The 15,414-nt window shown below is 33.2% G+C and overlaps 1 protein-coding gene and 2 long non-coding RNA genes across 4 annotated transcripts in view; all 3 read right to left on the bottom strand.

The window, feature by feature from the left end:
* Positions 1–15,414, bottom strand: part of LOC132700652 (uncharacterized) — a 170,678-nt gene that overhangs the window by 66,673 nt on the left and 88,591 nt on the right. For both annotated transcript variants that reach the window (XM_060668117.1, XM_060668118.1), the window contains exon 2: positions 2,357–2,426. Coding sequence is in view for 1 of the 2 variants with exons in the window: in XM_060668118.1 (XP_060524101.1) it covers positions 2,357–2,383 (27 nt within the window). In the remaining variant the exon portion in view is untranslated. The remainder of the gene's footprint in view (positions 1–2,356; positions 2,427–15,414) is intronic.
* On the bottom strand, positions 9,993–12,737 carry LOC132700649 (uncharacterized). Its single transcript, XR_009618671.1, has 3 exons — positions 11,808–12,737; positions 10,794–10,838; positions 9,993–10,737 (listed from the first exon to the last, which is right to left on the bottom strand). It is a non-coding gene; the product is annotated as an uncharacterized LOC132700649 (long non-coding RNA).
* On the bottom strand, positions 12,908–14,125 carry LOC132700650 (uncharacterized). Its single transcript, XR_009618672.1, has 3 exons — positions 13,933–14,125; positions 13,236–13,397; positions 12,908–13,187 (listed from the first exon to the last, which is right to left on the bottom strand). It is a non-coding gene; the product is annotated as an uncharacterized LOC132700650 (long non-coding RNA).

The following is a 15,414-nucleotide window of genomic DNA, read 5'->3' as shown; positions in this document are numbered from 1 at the left end:
TCAGGTCTCACTAAATCTTCTGATGTCAAGCTTCCTTAGTACGGCAAAATTGAATAAACTTATCCGGTGTTAGCATCCGTCATTACCTACATAAATTCGTATTCCCCATTTCGTAGGCTTGTTAGGATTGTAAGTTAAAACACTAATTTTGCCCTTAAATCCAACAACAGATTCGTCTACCTATATCTCTCTTGATGGAACAAATTGTTCTTTGAATTACTTGTCCAAATAATCTATATAATGACTGACTTTCGAGCCCTAAGAGAGATGGTTTTAGTGCAAGTGGGGCATAAAAAAAAGTTTGTAAAAATCATTCTCCTCTAAATATGCCAGTAAAAAAAATGTATTTCGGCGTTAGAATGTTGTGACCAAAAATCTTGGAAATTAAATAAGATTATCGTACACATATTTAGGACAACCCGAATAAATGCGGTAAACTATGTACTGTAATATCTACCCACCTTTTGACAACTTCTATTTTTATTATTAGCTCATCAGTAAAAAAGGAATATCTGGTCCTACCATTTTATTCCCAGAAGTAAATAAAATCCTGTCTGGTTTTCTTCACTGCTGCTTGAACTTTATGGTAAAGAATCTCTGTCTTTTAGTAACTATAATATCACTAACTAGAGGCTCTAATATTATCACTATCCAATCTATCATTTTCAATGTAAATTTAATCATCACTACTTTACAATTCATTTTCAATTTCATCTTGTACAAATTTCTTGGGTGTTTGAAATTTTTCCTATCGAAATATACACGGAACTTTAACCCAATCGTGTTAGTTATAAAACTGAGTAATATTCAAAATGCAAAAGTGGTGGACATGTGAACTGAAGTGGTTGGAATATATACATCAACAGATATAAAATAAACAAATAAATAAACGAAGATTCAAGAAAGCAATTTAGAAATATTAGAAATGAGCTTAGGGGGTGAAAGACGGGCCAACCTGCTGTAATGATAAGACAGACGGCATACGAGTGCAAAGGTTTAAACATGTAAAAATATACCAAATAAATTAAATGAAATATATTAAATATTAATTAAACATAAATATTTTAAAAAATATGTATTAAATATTAAATATATTAAAATTATCTAGGTATCACAAATGTTAAAAAAAATTAATATTAGAAATCGTACAAAAATATATCCAAATATATCAAACGAATTGAATTTTCCGACAAATTAAAATCCTAATACGTCCCTGTCCTCGGGAATTGGTCCAATAAGTAAATAGCGCCCCGCCCGGTTTCACGCTCGGTTCGGGTGTCAAAAAACGGGCGCTAATCCGTTTCGAAAATAAAAACGATCGAGATGATGAGACGGCGATAAAAATGTTTATAGGATCTTCTTCTCGCCCTTCCAATTGCCGCAGATAAATAATAACATTTTACGATCCTGGACATTAACACCACTTTACAAAATTGGCCGCGGGGTTCGTTAAACCCAGGGAGAAATGGGTTTTATGCGTTCGCCAGTAGCGAGAGAGAAACCGTATATACAGGGCGTCCATAAAAGTAAAAAAAGTAAAAAAAAAATAAAAAAATGTATTAACCATTCATGGAAATTGGACGAAACAAGAGATAAGTTAGCAGACATTTGACACATAAAGTAATAATACAGGACGTTGTTTGATCGAGAAGCTATGTATAGGGTGGCTCAAATTCGACACTCATTATTGATGCTGATTCTCAGCAAGAACAATCTGCTGGATAAGTTTCTGCAAAGTTCATCAATTGGACGTGTCCAGGGAAGAGTGCGAACAACAACAAGTCCAAAAAGAGAGAGTGATATAAGAAGGTTTTCTTGCTGAAAGATATATCAATATCAATTTTTGTTACTTGAGCATTCGGCGGAGAAATAGGAAGATCGTATATGGAAATGATGAACAAGAGGCCCGAGAACAGACTTCTGGGGAAAACACTTGTTCGGCCATTCTATTCTATCTACAGAATTGCATTGCAAGTGCAGCGGAAATTAACTCTGGGTGCATAATACAGTTAGTGATATTGTCAAAAAGTTATTAACCATAAAAAGTGGTTTTTGCAATGACAAGGATAATAACAATGGAACTAAAATGGTTAATATCATTGGTCACCCTTTTTATGAATAGGGATGAATTACTTTTGATATCTTTACCATATTTGTTCAAGATTCCGCCAGGAAATCGAATTGGAGCCTAATTAGTCTGCAATTTGTTGTGGAAACTTGGTCCACAAGTAGAAAAGAACATTAGTAATAAGTGCGCTCAATTTAAAATTAATCGGTAAACTAGAAAAAAATATTTTTTTACACCTTATAATTCCATTATTCCAGTATGAGTCCTTAATTTGTATATTAGATATACCTTATATCCCAAGATCGGTCCTGTCATTGGGGCAAATTTTCGAAGAAAACGGCAAGGAATTGTCCATTATCTGAAACAAAGAAAAAAATCCAACGGTATATTTAGCTGTGGGTAACGCGTGCCATTGGCGAGGATGCAGAGAAAAAATAATAATGTATTCCTGTGGTCTCAGGGTGTCTCTTAAACTTATGAATTAAATTTTGAAGTGGTGGGTGGCTGATGGTTAATTTATATTTTTAATTTATCTATGTTAATCAATAACGATGGCGTCAGACAACGAAAACATTAGAGTCGACTTTTATGTAAAGAAAATATTCACCCGAATAAATATCAACGGCATACTATTTTTTTTAAAATACGGGATACATTTCGAGGACGGACGCCGCTGGTTGAAATGGAAACCAATGAATCGCTTCACAGATAACACAATAAAAATTGTTACCTGAGAACTTTCATCGCCCTGTATTGAGAAATATTAGCAAGTTTTTTTATTTTTAAATGGGACGCCTTATATGCTTTCTGTTGTGGCGAACGATCTTTTTCTCCTGATTTGATAAATATATAGATTGTTGATATTTGAATATGCCGTTCTTGAATTATTTAGGTTTACATTTTTTATTCACTAAATAGATGTTTTTTGTGCTTTACTTTAAACCTAAAGCTGCAACACTATAAAAAGTATAACTTATGAATATGATAAATAACGTTGCAAGATATTTTTTTTAAATTTTTCCATGAGTAACATTTAGGTATAGTTCGTGCTAAAATGTTACTTCGAACTTACTGCTGGTTGTTTGCGAGACGTCGAACCACTCAGAATTTTTCAAAAAGCAGTAGGTTATTGTTTTTTTTTTAACGTTGACTTTTGTCATAGATATGATTTTTCTTTATATTACTAAGCTATTAAAAGCCTTTCAGAAAGGCAAATTTGAAATAATATAAATTCATTCAACTGATTTACTTGAAGTAAATTATAAAATAAAACGTGTACATGCTAACGATATTCGAAGTTGTCCTGGAAATATTTGCAACGATTTTAATGTACAGAAAACCTTTTCAAAGGAATATTCGTCACGAAGTGCTCCTCCGGATAATAATCCCTTATCACCTTTGCCCAACGTTAATGTTATTAATAAATAGCCACATTCTGCGCCAATAAAAACCCCGATTTTGTCTACAGTAACAGAAGTTGAACAATTAAGTAAAGAAGTATCAAGCGCTAATAATCTCATTCTCCATTCAACCAGGTACTCTCAAGTTCGGCACTAATACTCGACCAGGTGAGATTATTAAACCTGCTCTGAAACTAACCTTGTAAAAGTAGAGTAAGTTTTATTTTTAGTAAGAGGAAAAATTATAGTGTACTTTTCTAAACCTTGTTCTATGCTAGTCTATTTTAAGGTTAGGACCACAGAGATTCGCACCATTCATCTTTCATATAATGTCATGTGATGTTCCCGCTTTATTTCGGAGTGTCTAGTGTAGTTATTTAAAATTATGTTAAATACATAAGAAGTTTCGTCGTAAGGGATAAATACCTAAAAAAATAAAAACGAAAACGGGAAGTTTTAGATTTTCCGCCATATTTTCGTAAGTAACAAAAATAACTTCAATTTCAAAACGGAACATTATTGAACTCGCCGAAGCGCAACTTTGCCCTAATTTAAGTCACCCTGTATCTCTTACCGTTACCGAGATGTTTGCTACTTGTGAGAGTCGAATAATTGTTCCTTTTTTTTTAAATATCTTGCTATATACTTTTATGTGCGTACGTTTTTCACAAATTGCTGTGTAATACTTTGGGTGTCCAATGGGCGTTTTCCAGAATTAAAAGAAAAACAACTACTTGTATAAAAAAATATTTACAAGTATAATAAATGGCCACCTTATTCGTTTTAACATCGTCAAACTAATGGGTGTTTTTTTTTTCGATGTATAGAACTTTAAGTTGGCATTACTGTTCAAGATGGCGACCGATTTAACATCTGTCAAGTGATTTATTCTCAGTTTGGTTCTGTGCGGAATACGTATCGCGCACTACGTCCATTTTATCGTCGACAAAATCGTCCATCAGAGCAGTTAATTCAATTAACCATGGAACGTTTTCGCACCACGTTTACTCTTATTGATAACTCGCATCCCCAGAGATGCCGTACGGTGCATACAGAAGAAGCTATGGCTGCTGTAGAGCGTAGCATTGAAGAAGACCCGAATGAGTCCATCCGCCATCGAGCACAGGAATTGGATCTGTGTCCATACACTTTATGGAAGATTTTGCGGAAGGATCTTGGTTTACGTGCTTACAAATTCCAACTCGTGCAAGAATTGAAGCCAAACGACCATCAAGTAAGGCGTAGATTCGTCGAATGGGCCAAAAACGAGATTGCCGTTGTTCCCGATTTTCATAAGCGAATTTTGTTTAGCGATGAAGCGCACTTCTGGTTGAATGGCCACGTAAACAAACAAAACTGCCGCATTTGGAGCGAAGCTAATCCTCAAGTGTATGTCGAAACACCGTTACATCCAGAAAAACTGACTGTTTGGTGCGCTTTATGGGCTAGTGGAATCATTGGTCCGTACTTCTTCAAAAACGATGATGGCCAGAACGTTACAGTCAATGGTGATTGGTGTAGGGCTATGATTGCTAACTCTTTCATTCCTGAATTGAATAACAATGATGTCCAGGAGATGTGGTTTCAACAAGACGGCGCAACATGTCACACAGCTCGTGCCACAATCGATTTATTGAAAGAGACTTTTGGTGACCGCCTAATTTCACATTTTGGACCCGTGAATTGGCCTCCAAAATCTTGTGATTTAACACCGCTAGACTACTTTCTGTGGGGTTATGTAAAGTCATTGGTATATGCGGATAAGCCACAAACGCTTGATAATTTGGAAGATAACATTCGCCTTGTTATTGCCGATATACGGCCACAAATGTTGAAAAAAGTCATCGAAAATTGGACTTCCATATTGGAATACATCCGCGCCAGCCGTGGCGGTCATATGCCAGAAATCATATTTAAAATGTAATGCCACAAGATTATCTTTCGGATAAATAAAATTCATGTCAATCGAATCGTTGTGTTATTGCAACTTAAAGTTCTATACATCAAGAAAAAACACCCCTTACTTAAAAGAAGATGGAGAAAACCTTTTTTTTTTTTTTAAATATCTTGGTATATACTTTTATTTGAGTACGTTTTTCACAAACTTCTCTGTAATATATTGAGTGTTCAATGGGCGTTTCCCAGCATTAAAAGAAAAACAATTGCATGCTACAGAAAAATAATTACAAGTAAAATAAATAGGCACCATATCTGAAACTACTTAAAAGCGAACGAAGAAAACCTTAAATCTTTTTTTAAATATCTTAGTATATACTTTTACTTGACTACGTTTTTCACAAACTTCTACGTGATATTTTGGTTGTTCAAAGGCCGTTTGCTTGCATGCTACAGAAAAATAATTACAAGTAATATAAATAGGCACCATATCCGTTTTAACATCGCGAAAGTACTTAAAAGCAAATCTCGAAGGGAACCTTAAAGGCATATAGATTATTTTTATAGAAAGAAACTAGGCCTGTGTACAATTATCACACAATTTAAATCGGTCGGCTTCTTTGACGGAGCAACGAGCGAAACATGCCGGAGCTATCCGGGCAAAAAGTAACGCCACATTGTATTCTCACCGTCGCAACTCAAACAAACACCTCAGACGCGGTAGCGAGACGTTGAAGTAATTTCGCGGGCACTGTTTGCTTTTGGTAAACGATTTTGTTGTCTCATTATACACCGCTTCGCGTTTTTCATACCAAAGAAGACCTTCTCGTTTAGTCTGAGATCTTCGAAGCGGTTTCCGGTATTTTTTTTTTTAAAAATTAAAAAATACGCGTACCTAATTATAACGGCTTCAAATTTGTTCGTTTCTGCATCGTAGCGTTTCGCGTTATAAATTTTGCAGGATATTGTTATTTCAACACGTACTTAGTTTTCGACTCGTTTATTTTAATAATATACACGCGGTATTGCAATTAAAGTCGAAACTTTAAATATTCCGTGTTTTATCTAAGTTTTAACAGCAACCTTAATACAAAAAAAAAACAAACAAACGTATAAATTTTAATTAATTTCGGTCGTAATAGTTTCAGGCAGTTAGAAAACACCAAAACGATAAAGTTTACTTATTATTGAAAGTAGGAAAACGTTTCTTCCAAAGAAAATCATTATTGACGGTTTAAAAATGTATTTTGATATTTGTACACATTTTTATAATATCTACAGTAATGTTTACCTTATATATAATAAAAAAGCACACATACAGATATGAATGGTATATTATGCAAGAGTTTGATAAACGCCACTTTAGTTACCAGTTTAAATAAAGTTTTATTTATCTTGCAAGGTAAAGCAGGGAAGTTATACTAGTTAATACTATAATTTTTACAATCTCTACAATATTAAAAGAGACATAAACATATAAATTTTAATTTATTAATTTTGATCGAAATATTATGTTATGATGATCGTTTTTTGTCCGATAAAGTTTTCTTTGTATCGTAAGAAAAAGTCGCAATTGCTTTAAAATATAGTATGAAATAAAAGAGGTATTGAAATTTCATAAATATATTGTGATATTTGTATCAATTTTTATCATATTTGTTATTATGTCTACATCATGTATAATACAAAAAAAAAACACATAAACATATAAATTTAAATTAATTTCAATGGTGATGGTACAATATGTAACAAGTTTTATAAATGCTACTTTAGTCGCGAGTTTGATTTTGCAGGCAGTCTGAACGCCTTTTTTACTCAAATACAGTTTTGTTTATTCAAATTTCAAAAATGTATATTGCTGTTTGTAATAATTTTTATAATATCTCCTATTATGTTTATATTATGTATTAACGGAATTATGTTAAAAACAAATTATTACCTGCTTATTACAAAAGAACGTTACTTATAAAAGATTTCTTTAACATTTTAAAAAGAAAAAATTTATATTTTCTAAGAAACCTGTTACATAAATATTGCATATGTGTGAAACTAAAAAATAGGACTTTCTAGTCTAATGATAGCGTTAACAGAAAAAAGGACTTTCCTTACAATTTATAATGATGGCCACTTTGTTTTAAATCTATAACTTGTTATCTTGTTTAAATTGTAATTTTAAACATTTAAAATAATATTTTGCGATGCTTTTTTAATTTTCTATTAATTATAATTTGGATGGTTTCCTATTCAATATAAATACAGACAATACTTATGTTTTAATAAGGATACGTAATAAAAATTATCATGCACATGTTAGTTTCAAGTCTTGACTTGACTTTAAAAAATAGACCATATTTTTTATAAAACGAGTGTATTTTCTATATAATACAAATTCAGTAAAATTTGGTCCTGAAGCTTAATTAGATAAATTACAAGCCGTTTGTTTGTTGTTGTGATGACGCCTCGTCTATCTTGGCAACGCACCAATCGTGCACCTACTTCACCACGCCATGGGAAAGTATACAATATTAACGACATAATACCGTCCAAGTTGGATTGAATATTCAAATTGAAATTCTTGTGGCACTCGAGCTGAAGCACACACTACTGACAAAGGTCGACAGACAAGTGGTGCTTATTGAAAGTCATCTTGTAAGAAAAACATTTGACATTCGTAAACAGTAATTATTCAGAGTCCCGTTGTTGGAAAATTGGTCAGCACCACTTTGTAGTCGCGTACAATTTTAATTGGTTTAAAACGTCTCGAAGGTACGTGTCAGAACGACGACACGTTTTCAAATTTTGAAAAAGGCAATTGCACAAGCGGAAAACTTGTTTAAAGATTCATTTGATCAACATTTGATAAAGACACGGTGTTGTCGAGACAATTGTCATGTCATAATCTATAATTTCGTGAAAACCTGAACTTTTATTATACCCTCAATAAGCTCAATATCAAAAAGATATTACTTCCATGCCTCCTATATATCTCATATGAGTTGTAAAACTAAACTAATTTTAATTATAAAAAAATCAAAGAATAAACATTAAAAATAACACTATTCAGAGTATATAGAAATAAAATTCAATCCCTTCGACACATTTTAAGAAATATGCAGAACTTGTAAAACATATTGTAAATATTTTTGAAAAGATTGTTTTGACAACAATTTTCAAAAAGTTCGCCACTCGTACCCTCATGTAACTGTAATTCTTTTCGTACATTTTATTTATTTCTAGCTTCTTTTTCGGTTTATCCTAGTTTGAATGAAAATCACTACGTTTATTCGTTTTCTTCAATTCTCCACTATTAATAATATTCCTTATCGACGATATTGGCCTTTTTGTAAGAAGACAGGTTTCGTTTAAAGTTTCTTATTGAATAAGTCCTCTACTGATTAAAGTTTCATACACATGTTTCACAACTTGTTTTGCAAACGCACAGTAAAAACACCGCCACAAATGGTCAACGCTCAAGAAATACATCAGAAAGAAAGAAATATACCTAGTACACTCAGTAAGAATAAATTTTTTATCCAATAACAATAGGTAATAATAATAATAATAATAAATAGCATTTATTATAACAAAAAAAAACAATATACAATATTAATATTTTTTAAAACAAAGTAAACAGATAGCTCAGTCTAGCTTTAAATAACTACTCCACTGAACCGCTAAAGGACTATTTATATAATTAATATATTGCGCATTATTTATTGAAATAAAAAATGGATGAACCACAAATAAAACATGAAAAATACCTGCAAAATCGGAAGAACAACATAACTCTACTACACACTACAGAAAATGCAATTGAAGATAAAGAATTTGATAACTCAATATAATCCTTTGCTAATAACATAATTAGTAACACATTTTTAGGAAAACTGTATTAGTAACAAATGATATTTGTACCTTTGTTAAATGCATACAAATTTACTGAATTCCTGTGACAAAGAATTATAAACACGAATTGTGTTGAATGTGAAAGATCTACGAAACAAGGCACTCTGATGATGTGGCATCGTTAGTCTGTACCTGTATCTTAAATTCACAGAATGGATACTATTTCTAGGAGTAAGCCGCTCCCTCAGCAAAGTGGGTGAATCGAGGTTATGGATAATTTTCATAACGAACATGTTGAAATGAAGAGCTCTTCTTTGTTCCATTTTAAGCCAATTAAGTTCACGATATGCAGCAGATACATGGTCATATTTTCGAAGACCCATAATAAAACGAACACAAGCATTCTGCAACCTTTGAATGCGGCACTTACACTCGTTATCAAGAAAAAAACCGTACACTGCATCACAGTAGTTAAAATGTGAGAGAACAAGTGACTCACATAATTGTTTCTTTAGTCTAAAATTTAAAATATGCCTGTTACTATATAAAGACATAGTAAAACAACAATCCATTATGGTGGCAGTTCTACAGCTTCTGTGGCAACATTGTTTTTAATTTCACACCTAAGAAAGTATTATTTAAGGTAGAACATAGAATTCTTTCATATCTATGTTGCACTAAAATCTAGTTCTTCAAAAGGAGTTTTTTTTTCAATTTGGTTTAGTGAAAATAAGTTCTATAGTAAATTCTGTAAATTCTGTAAAAGGAGTTGCATGAGGATCTATAACTTCTAATTGAATGTACCCACAATAAAGTTATTTATTGTTCTATTATTATTATTATTATTATTATTATTTTTAAATTTTACGTAAAAAGGATCTCCTCGCATTATTGTTTCAAATGCGTTTTTAGATTTTAATCAAATTTCCCAGCATTTGATTTTAGGAAACCCGAGACTAGACGGTTTTGGCGTAACGACAAGTAGCGTAAAACATTCCATTGTATTTATTTACGACGGCCATTGCGAATTAGTTTGCCTCATAGGCGTACGAGCGTCGATGATAATTGGAATTAAAGAGGATTAATGAATTATATTGCCGATAAATCTATTAGGCGATTTGCATGCTTTGAGACCTCGGCAATAATAAAATTTGCATGGCACGCAAGCGTACCAACTTATTTATCGCGTTGAAAAATTTACGATTATCAAGAGTTAATTATTAGTGTTGGCAATTTGCGAAACCCGTTGATTTGCCGTTTCGCACGACGCGTTATCCGAAAACGAATTACTGTTTGTGTTTCTTTATAATTTTAAATTTAAAATAGTTATGTGTCCAACATGACGCTAATCAAAACACGGGGTTAATCCCACTCCTGGTCCATGGTCCAATGGTCAAAAAAGATTTTCTTAGCCATATGTCTTACCATTTAATTAGGAACTAATAATAATAATCTTCTTAGATATTTTTACTAATAGAAAATCCGTTGTAACATTGCAGAAAACTTACACACACATCATCATCTGGCCTAAAAATCATCGGTTATCAACTCTCTTGTTTACAGAGTCGTAAAACTATCTCAACCTGTCTTACGTGTCGCTGTGGTCCTTTTTTACATTCAAAACGTCACTGAAAAATTAGATAAAAAGCATCAAATTAATGATTGGCTCGGATGTTGGGAAACGAATTAGAAGAACCCAAGCACAGTTATGTTCGGTAAGGCGTAGTGCTAGTAAAACTTGCTTGCATATACACTACAGACTTTATTTGCCTTTATATTGTTGAAAAAGTGGATTTTTTTCAACCTGCAGAAGTCTTACTGAATATAGAAACGTCATTAGAAATAAAACAGCAATCAGTATTTCACTAGTTAGACAAGTGCAAGTACATTATATTAGTAAAGCAGCTCAGATAGAACCAATACGGAACATAGAAATTGTTTCAACATAATATTTTTAATGCAATGCGAAAAAAAAATAGACATTAGATGTAACTTGGAGTTACAGTAATAGCAATGGACAAGTGGAAGATACCAGGTAAGGACATTTAAATTTTAACCAAATCAAACGAGTCTTACTGGACAATGCACTTAAGACATTTTTGTAACTTATACTAAACTTTTTTGCAACAACTTCAAGACAGAGAGACATCGACATAGATATTTTAAAGTTCATAATTATTATATAAAAATAATAATTAATATTTATTACGAGCTTTAACTGATTCAAATTATTTAAAAAAGTTCTTTATCAAATCTGTATCTGACAGTTGGTCAGAAATGCTTTTTCCGGTGTTTTTAAATTCATTATGGCAATTAAATTTTTTCTATATTTACTATTTACAAAACTTCTGGATTAATCCTGCGTCGGTTGTTGTTGAGTCGAAATTGCTAACGTTTCGCCAATCATCCTGTTGGGTTCTTCAGAGTTTAACTAAAAATCAGGAGGAATCCAGAAATGCTGTAAATAGTTATACAGTACCCTGTGGAAGTTTCTTTGAAAAATTAATGTTTTATATATGCTTTTTTTATAACACTGGATCACTTTGTTAGTAAAGTTTGTGAATTTGACTTTATTTCTTATTTTTTGAGAAACTTACTAATTTTTGTTATCCAACAGACCATAAGCATCCAGGAGAATGTTCATATTCTCATTAAGAACAGACACTTTCTCATCAATAGAGTTAAGCTATACGAGAGCTACCTTATATAATAAAAAACTATTAGCTACCAACAAAAATGACTTTACTGTTTCTCAAAATATATACCCTGATGATCAATACACTTTTGCATTCGATAAAACCAATCATCAAAGCACTTTCCCAACATCGATTCGGACACCTCTAAAACATGCTTTTTAAACGCATCAATCGCTTCTTCCGGTGTCAAATTCATTGCCCACATAATTTATTCTTAATGTATGGGAATAAAAAGAAGTCATTGGGTGCTAAATCAGGACTATAAGGTGTATTCATCATCAAATCAAGGTTTTTAATGCTCAAAAAGTTCTTTGTTTGCACAGATCGGAGGGTGTGGAGAGTGATTCTTCTTCGGCGGTCGGTTTTTCTAATTTCTTCGAAGACTTTCGGCAAACAAATGGTTGTGTACCATTCAGATTTGACTGTTTTACTATTTGCCAAAGAAATAGTTGCAACGTGGCCAGTTTTCCTGAAAAAACAGTCTGCCATTTGTTTCGCAACTTTTGTGGGCTTTGTCTTATTCCGAAAGACCCACACAGTTGACTGCTGCTTACTTTCATAGATATGCATAGATCCATGATTCATCACCTGTCACGTGTTTGGAAGCACCGCGTTCGTATTTTTTAGCATTTCCTTCGACCAATCAACACAAGCCTGTTTTTGAGCTGATGCTGGCCACATGCTGGTCCCCCTAATGCCCAAAGACACATGACGATCCTGCAAAATCAGTTTCCGCACTGCATCGATGTTTTCTTTTTTGTCCCAGTGGTGCGTTAATGCACCACTTATTCTATGATTTTTTTTTGTCACATCCAGGAGATATTTTTACACATCCATTTAGAAATTTTATTATTATCACTACTAAAGGACATAAAACCGTAGAAATCGCTAATTTATGTGTAAAGGACAGATCTTATATATGACTTCAAAAGTTAACAAAAGCGGTATATAAATTTGTATCACATTTTCAAGTAAATCCAAAATAGTAAAAAAAAATATTTTGGATTTGTATTGCCATTTTCGTTAAGTACTGAATGCACCACTATTCTTGTCTGTGAAACCAAACTTTGTTATTGCAAGTCTAGACAAGTCATCGCATGTAGAATAATCATCCAACAATTAGCGTGTTCTTTAGTATTAGTTTGTGCCTTGTGCAGTGAACGTTTCAGTTAGTAAAATATGGCATTTCTCCGAGGTATTTGACTCAAAAGGAATTAGAGGCGGCTGAACAAGAGATCGTGAAGTATTGTATTGTAGTATTTCATTCCTTGTAAATTTATGCTGAAAATAACGTGAAAAAATATTTACAGAATATATTGACGTGGATACCTTGACTGACGAAGAAGATATGAACGATAACATAAATCTTCAAGAGTTTGGGGAACCAACTGATATAATTGGAACTTTCGAGTTACATACACAGCTGTTCTTCAGCAGTCCTGTAATTCATCAACAATTGAACCTGAATGGGACTCATCAGATGATGAAACTCTGGAATTCAAAAAAATACGTATGCTTTCTGCAAACGACCGGCTTGCTTCTACTGTCAAATGGAAGAGAGGTCAGATTGAGTACACTCACACATCTATAACCGATGAATTTAGATCATGTGAGGAACTAAAAAATAGGCTTTCTGGAAAAACTCCGCTTGAAATATTTTTTGATTTTAAATCTTACATTGCTTTGCGACTTTTAAAAACTGATAAAACAATTACTCAAAGCAATCTTGCACCTGCCATAGATTAAGTGTGTTATGATAATCAAGGTCACCTCATGATTGTTCATGCTACTAAAGCCCGAAGGAGATGTAGAATCTGCCACAGCCACAGTTTAAGAAAATCCCGAAATATAAAAGGCAGTATCAATTTTAGGGAATTATCCAAAAAAATTATATCTTTGTGCCTAAAATTTCTGTACGTAGTTGACTCCACTCTCCTCCACTGTGTCTCTCTAGTCGGTCCATCGATGATCTACTCTAACTCCAACGAATCTAAGAGATCTAAGATTGAGCAGACTCTATACTCACTTTTTATGCCTCCAGTTAACACTATGTAGACCAAAATTTGTTTAAATATGTTTATATTTTATTGCGTACTGGGGAGGCTATCGCAGGTGCAGCACTCTTGACCTATTTTCTAGGCGACGAATGTAAAAAAAAATCTCCACGTGTATCGAACCGTAAACCGTATCGTTATATGAATTGAGCCGATCGAATGCGATTAGCGACATAACAATTGACACTAATCCTTCGTGCGACAGGCAATGTTTTTGTAACTTGTCGTCCGCGTCGGGTCTCGTTATTAATAATTAATATGAGCGCGGCATGTTTCGGATGCCGCCGCGTAAAAGTTCCGCGTGTAGATTTCCGAACGCACAAGTAGCGTCGGAGACATCGACGATCGATCAGACGAGATAATCATCGCCTTTTACAATGCCGTCGTAGCAGGAGTGTATTTGCTCTCAGACTCGTTATCAACTCGACGGTTTCGCATTTGCCAGATGACTCGTTGTTAACTTGAATCGAGAATTGAGTTGTTTGCTCGATTTAACACAAAATAATAAATACAGTGAAACTTCGAACTACCTATCTCAAAATATTCTCAAAATCGATTTTTATTTATAGTTGTGTAATTCCTCTCCTATATGTAGCCATATATCCCTAAAACTCGAATTAATAACAAAAAGCATAATTAGAATGTTTCTGGGAAGCAGCTTCACCTAAAACTTATAAGATGTCATCAGTTATAGATAGCAATGGTGGTGATAGTTGTCAAAGGATTTATAGTGATATTAGTGGGGACTAAAATGGAATCAAAACGATATGTAAAGTGTTTAACACTTAAGGAAAAATTAAAATTAATTGCTGAGGTAGAAAAGGGCAAAAAAAGAATATAGCACAACAATTTGAGATTCATCCTACCAGGTTAAAAACAAGATTGCTTTCGAAAAATCATCGGTTGGCGGGGCAAGTTCGTAGCAGACCAGATTTTTAATTTAAAAAGAAGCCAATTAGGGTTTTTTTTCCTTGAGGGACGCATTGTTTTTCTATCGTGCACCCTGTATAAAGTGCTTTTCACATCTCGTCGAACTTCAAACTTACGGCAAATTTTGTGAAATATTAAAATCTGTACTGGTAATTGCGATTTCGAATTATATTTTTTCAAATTTCTCGCCCACCCTGTATTATATACGAAAACTGAAACTCTCTCTCGACACAGTTTCCAATACACTTCAAATCAAATTATCCCGTCTCCAACAGTTTTTCATTTATCGCCAATAATTTACCCAAAATAACGGAAATTTTTAGGATCTTTCAGATTCTTTACCCATAAACGACACACCCTGTATATAATTCAAACAATGTTCGACATAGAGGTTATAGCCCTGTATCTCCCACGTTTCCTGGTATATGAATTTTTCAAATAGAATAAGTGGTTTACGGGAAGATAGTTGTTGGCCATTTCCATTTGAATTTTTTCAAATATCTCGAACAGCGTATCTGAAAACC

This window comes from Cylas formicarius, unplaced genomic scaffold (assembly GCF_029955315.1).
Source record: "Cylas formicarius isolate icCylForm1 unplaced genomic scaffold, icCylForm1.1 PGA_scaffold_4__25_contigs__length_36172078, whole genome shotgun sequence".
In the NCBI taxonomy this organism is placed as follows: domain Eukaryota; kingdom Metazoa; phylum Arthropoda; class Insecta; order Coleoptera; family Brentidae; genus Cylas; species Cylas formicarius.
Note: the sequence above shows the minus strand (reverse complement) of the source record. Positions and strands in the feature narration are given on the sequence as shown.